At 37.8% G+C, this 6,592-nt stretch overlaps 1 protein-coding gene across 2 annotated transcripts in view; it reads right to left on the minus strand.

The window, feature by feature from the left end:
* Positions 1-6,592, minus strand: part of LOC106872670 (trichohyalin) — a 67,248-nt gene that overhangs the window by 17,080 nt on the left and 43,576 nt on the right. For both annotated transcript variants that reach the window (XR_008266538.1, XM_014919779.2), the window contains exons 15-19: positions 5,822-5,869; positions 4,992-5,069; positions 3,935-4,021; positions 3,381-3,449; positions 2,730-2,768 (exon numbers count right to left, since the gene is read on the minus strand). Coding sequence is in view for 1 of the 2 variants with exons in the window: in XM_014919779.2 (XP_014775265.2) it covers positions 2,730-2,768; positions 3,381-3,449; positions 3,935-4,021; positions 4,992-5,069; positions 5,822-5,869 (321 nt within the window). In the remaining variant the exon portion in view is untranslated. The remainder of the gene's footprint in view (positions 1-2,729; positions 2,769-3,380; positions 3,450-3,934; positions 4,022-4,991; positions 5,070-5,821; positions 5,870-6,592) is intronic.

Raw genomic sequence — 6,592 nt, forward strand, 5'->3', positions numbered from 1 at the left:
ATATATATACATATATATATATATATATATATAAATTATGTTGTTTTGAGTAATTCTTAATTGATGTAGAATTCGATCAATCATTATTATGGGTCGGTAGAATATTGAAAGAAGGAACTATCTTTTAATTAACATGAAACAAACCATCTTTGAATTAATATGACCAAGATGAAAAACTCAAACGTCCATTGTTATCTCTTAGATTTCCTGATGTTATTCCATCTTTTTAGTCTACCATAAAACCATAGATTTACTTCACTACCAAGACAAAACCTTAGATCAATGGAATGGTAAAAAAAAAATATATAAAAATGGCAGAAAGCCAGACAGAATATTTTGATATATATAATTATGTTAATTCATATGTTTGTGTTCAAATCCTTATGGAATTAATATTTATTCCCCATCATACCTTGGGGCCAATAATTAAGTACATACCAAATATTGGGGGTTGATTCAACAAACTGGTCATATCCAATAAATGGTATGACCCTATACAAAAAAAAAGATTGTTGTCTTTAGTAAAATATAACCTAAAATAACTTATAAGTGAAGGCCCTTAAATTTCAAGCCCCCTGTAGTGAATGTTCCCTGCCTTTAATCCTTTAGCATTTAAACTAACTATATCTGGCTCAAATATTCTACCTTTTTTTTTTATCTGTTCGCACCAGCCATATCCAGCCTCTCACACCTATCCTACAATGAAAATAAACAATCACATTGTCAAAATCATGAAGCTATGAGATAAAAAGAACCCCTTCAGTGATGACTGACCATGGGATTGCACCTGGAAAGTTACCCTCTGAGGCACAAGTCTAGGCAAGGTTGTTTATAGAAGACCAACAGTTGCCCATGCATACCAGCAGCCCCTCTTCATGTCACTGATGTTAACCAAGAGAGAGGCAAAGGGGCCGATACAGCTTGGAACCTGTGACGTCGCAATTCATTTCTACAGCTGAGTGAACTGGAGCAATGTGAAATAAAGTGTCTTGTTCAAGAACACAACACACAGTCTGGTCCGGGAATTGAACTCACTACCTCCTGATTGTAAGCCCCACACTCTAACCACTGAGCCATGCACCATCACATGAGATAATTCTGAATGCTAAAGAATTAAACTAGCCATATCTGGCCTTAAATATTAAAACTGTTTTATGTTCAAACTGGCCAGATCCAGCCTCTCACACGTATCCTACAATGTCATTAAAAAATAAACACTTACATCATTAAAATCTCTAAGCGCTAAGATAATGCAAGATTAATCAAAATTATGTGAATAAATAAGCATTATATTTGACTGAGTAATCCAAATGCTAACGGGTTAAACCAGCTATATCCAACCCAAGGGCTCTACTTGTTTTGTGGTGAAACTGGCCAGCTCTGGCCTCTCAAACCTACTCTACAGTGTCATTCAAAAAGTAAAACAATCACATCATCGAAATCTCAAAGCTACAAGATAATGAAGGATTAATTCAAAACAATGTGAATAAACATGCATTACATTAGACATCATCATCATCATCATCATCATCATCATCATCATCATCATTTAACGTCCGCTTTCCATGCTAGCATGGGTTGGACGATTCGACTGAGGACTGGTGAAACCGGATGGCTACACCAGGCTCCAATCTGATTTGGCAGAGTTTCTACAGCTGGATGCCCTTCCTAACGCCAACCACTCCGAGAGTGTAGTGGGTGCTTTTACATGCCACTGGCACGAAGGCCAGTCAGGCGGTACTGGCAACTGCCACACTTGAAATGGTGTCTTTTACGTGCCACCTGCACAGGAGCCAGTCCAGTGGCACTGGCAACGATCTCGCTCAACGCTAAAAGGTTAAGCCAGCCATTTCCAACCTAGATATTCCACCTGTTTTATGTTCAAAACTGGTCAGATCTAGCCTCTCACACTTACCTACAATGTCAATCTAAAAATAAGCCATCATCAAAATCTTAAAGCTATAAGATAATGCATAATTAATTGAAAACAATTTAAATAAATACGCATCACATTTGACAGAGTGATCTGAATGCACAAGGGTGAGTCCTAAGTTATTACCATGCCCAGACAACCATTATCCAAGACTAAACACACGATCTCCAGTGAACAAACTTAGCCATGTTATCATTCCTCCTTCTCTATTCCTTTTGGGCCGGTTTGCTGCACTCACTCACAACATTTGATATTCTTTCATTTTTGCAATCCACACGGACACCAAAAATGGGGTGATTCACTGCTCATATCTATTTGGAACTTGATGTAATTAGTTCTCTGAGCTCATTCCTGGCCACTGCATATCAGTGCTGCCTCGGTGCATCCTTTCAGATCACTTTTCCTTAACCATCTCCAGATGTTGGTCTTGTCTTTCCCTTTATAGCTAATGAAAGTTATCTGAGGCATGGGTATTGCTTGTTTAAAATTGTTGTTGTTGTTGCTGTTGCTTTGGTTATTGCTGTTGTTGTTAATTGTAGCGCCACATAATCAAAGACAAAGACGTTGAATTCCATTGTACTTTGTGCCTGCCAATAACATCTGTCCTGTTAATTCCCTGCCGAAACTCATTTTAGCTGTGAGGAGCATCACAGAAGATTTTTAAAAAAAAAAGGCAAAAGATAAGCAGGCAACAGATGTCAGCCACCTTAACTGATAATCACAAGATTGTGTCAGTTGTCTCAACTGACCACCAACTGACCCTCACTCTAAAATGTAGAATAAAGCATGGCCTTACCACTTTTAGTTTCAGCAAGGATTTCTGGAATCTTTCAGGCTAAAATAAAAAGAAATGACAAATTATGAATAATTTAAGCATACCCCACCCCACTTACACACACACACGCACATATATATTAGGTTGTCAAGAAAGTTCTTGCGGAATTTTTAATTTTGGTTTTAAATTATGTATTTTCAAATTAATTTTTGTTAAATTACTTTGACTTTATATACCATTTTAAGCCCATTTTTCGCTCCATCTAATCGTGTTACTCTTTTTCTTTTTGAATAATTAGGCCTTTTTTCTGGAACATTGAATACAACTTGAACAAAAAGCAAATTCACACAATTTTCTTATTCTAGTTCAAGCTGGGCTGGAGCCTCGTGGAGCTTTAGGTGTTTTCGCTCAATAAACACTCACAACACCCGGTCTGGGAATCGAAACTGCGATCCTATGACCGCGAGTCTGCTGCCCTATCCACTGGGCCATTGCGCCTCCACAGAGGTCCCTTATAAACATGATCAAAAGGACATCTTTGGACAAATTAGTGATATTTTAACAATTAAAGGCAGATCAGGAAACAATGCTGTGAAACTGTCTTAAAATTGCCCCAAGTTGTTTATTTTACTTATTCAATGGTTGAGGAGGAAAACGGTTACTTTTACTTACATTTATGGCATAAGAATCCAGTTTCACAAATATCTTTTGCTTTGCTGATGCTTTTTCATAGTCTTTGGTCTGGAATTATAAATGAAAGATTAACGATATTAAGTAGAATTGTTATTTTTACTTTCAGTACATGATCTCCTAATTAGTCAAGAAGTTATCAGATAATAGACTTAGTGGAAACATTGGGGATCAGGCAGCTGGAGGGGGGAAGGGCCATATCAGCACTACATTGGTCCTCATTTTCAGCTGAATAAACTGGAGCAACAAAAAATGAAATACCCTGCTCAAGAACATGGTTTAGGAATTGAATACACAACCTTTTAATTGTGTATTAATGGGAGGGGATAAGTCGATTATATCAGCCCCAGTGTTTCACTGGTACATCAAAATCTCAAGGCTCTGAAACAAAGCATGGTTAATTCAAAACAAGGTGAATAGATAAGAATTACATTTGAGAGAGTAATCTGAATGCTAAAGGTTTAATTAGCAATGTTAACTAAACAAAACTAATAATAAATTGCCAAAAAATTAAAAAGAAATCCTGGAATACTTACAAGTGCCATTGATGCTTTCTTTTGTTGTATGGATTCTTGTTCTTCAGCAAACAAGCTCTCCTGACTTATCTCATCAGATGGTTGAGACTGAATGCATAGAAGAATATATTAAGATTAGAGTTAAAAAAGAAAGAAAAAAGAAAAAAGGTAAAGTCCCTTCTTAAGTCACGGAGACTCATAAGGGCCAGTTTCTTGGTTTCTGTGGCGTAAATATTCCCCCACCTGGATGGGATGCTGGTCCATCACAGGATTATTCATTTTTGCTGGCCGAGTGGACTAGAGTAACGTGAAATGAAGTGTTCTGCTCAGTTCAGGAATTGAAACCACAAACTTACAATCATTAGTCCAACACCCCTAACCACTGAGCCACACACACCTCCACAAGACTGGAGAGGGAATTCAAAGAGTTAAAAGTAGGGTTCTGGCAAGAGTTAGCACTTACACCTTAGAGGGGAACTTTCTAGGTGCAATCCCATGCTCATTCTTGACTGAAGGGGTTCTTTGCCCTTATCCTTTACCCTATGCATCTTTTCTATAGCAAGACACTTCTGTTTTTGCCCCTTGTATAAAGTCACCTCTCCGCTCTCTCAACCACTTCCCCCATCACTTACTCAAGAGAGATTTTTGCTTTTCTTTGTTCTTTCCTGTCTTGCAAATTACTTGGGAACCATACAAGTGGTGATGACATGATAAAAGTCCGCAATACACACTGTAAAGTGGTTAGCATTAGGAACGGCATTCGTCCATAGAAACCATTGCAAAGCTGACATTGCATAAGTTCAAAATTAGCATTTTAAAAGTCATAAATTAGTGCTGTAAACGCGTGATATTAGTATCACAAATGTATTAAATTAGTGTCATAAATGTGTCATATTAGTACTACAAAAGTATTCAATCAGTATCATAAAATGTTATATTAGTACCAATAAGTACCAAATTAGTGTCAAAAAAGTGCCATATTAGTTCCCAAAAGTACTTAACTAGTGTCATAAAAATGTTATATTAGTACCAAATTAGTATCATAAAAGTGCCAGATTAGTGTCATCAAAGAACTCACCAAAGATTCCTCTGATACTTCTAATTCTTCATTGATTTGTTCAGTTGATCTTTTTTCAAGTGCATGTGGTTCTTTTACCTGAAGAATTAAAAGAAAAATGGAGAACGGTGCATTTGCAATGAATTGCAGATTAGCAAGTCACTGTACTTTAGCAGATGGTGGTGCAACAACAGATGCATGTGCACTGACAGATTATGTTGCACTGACATGTAATGGTGCACAGTGCATAAGCGAATATGCAGGCCATGGCATCTTTACAATGGTAACTGAAGAAGAAAGTGGGGTAGTAGGAGGAGGACAAGGAAGAGGTGAAGGAGAGAAGGATATAGCAGAAAGAGGAGAGGTAGAAGGAAGAAGAGGAGAGGGAGGAAGAGGAGGGGAGGAAGATGAGAAAAGGATATAAGAGAAAGAAGAAAAATAAGAAAACGGAGGAAGAGGAAGAAGAGAAAGTGAAGGCAAAAAAAGATGAAGAGAAGGAAAAGGAGGCAGAGGAGGAAGAGGAAAAGGAAAAGAAGGAGGAGGAAAATGCAGAAGAGGGAAAAGAGGAGGAGGAGGAAGAGGAAGAGCAGAAGAGGAAAAAGAAGAGAAGGAGGAGGAAAATTCAGAAGAGGGAAAGGAGGAGGAGGACAACCACAAGGAAGTGGAAAAGGAGGGGAAGAGGGGAGGATGAAGAGGAAATCGTGGGGAGGAAGGAAAGAAGAAGAAAAAGAAGAAGAAGAATATAGCGGCAGCAGGATGAGAATTAGATGGAGTGGAAAGGTATGTGACAGCTAGCTCCGGCTGATGATGATGATGATGATGATGATTAATCCAAAGACTCAGTCACTTACAACATATGTTTCAGAAGGAAATTTCTTAATTTCTGGTTTCTTTTCTCTCTGGAAAGAAACAGAAGATTTACTATTAATATTTCTTAATTCTTCAGATATACAATTATTAAGTCTTAATTAGTGGTTCCTGAAGAAAACAATAAATGAAGGAATTAAACAAGGTTTAATAAATCTGTAATTATCTTCCTTTTCTTTTTAATCTTTTTATTTGTTACAGTCATTAGACTGTGGCCATGCTGGAGCACCACATTGAAGAACTTTCAGTTGGATGAATCAACCCTAGTACTTATTTTTTTAAAGCCTGGTACTTATTCTGTTGATCTCTTTTGTCGAACAGCTAAGTTATGGGGATGTAAACACACTAACATGGGTTGTCAAGCAGTGGTGGGGGACAAGCAATTGCAAAGACACACACACATGCACACACACATCAAGGATGAGCTTCTTTCAGTTTTTGTTTATCAAACTCACCTGCAAGTTTATGGTTGGTCCAAGGCTATAGTAGAAGATACATATACAAGGTGCTATGCTGTGGTACTGAACCTGGAACTATGTAGTTGGGAAACAAGCTTCTTACCCCATAGCCACACCAGTGCCTATATATATATATATATATATATATATATATGTTGTTGGCACTCCGTCGCTTATGACGACGAGGGTTCTAGTTGATCCGATGAACGGAACAGCCTGCTCGTGAAATTAACGTGCAAGTGGCTGAGCACTCCACAGACACGTGTACCCTTAATGTAATTCTCGGGGATATTCAGC

The sequence above is a fragment of the Octopus bimaculoides genome, chromosome 22 (genome assembly GCF_001194135.2).
Source record: "Octopus bimaculoides isolate UCB-OBI-ISO-001 chromosome 22, ASM119413v2, whole genome shotgun sequence".
NCBI classification, from domain to species: Eukaryota; Metazoa; Mollusca; class Cephalopoda; order Octopoda; family Octopodidae; genus Octopus; species Octopus bimaculoides.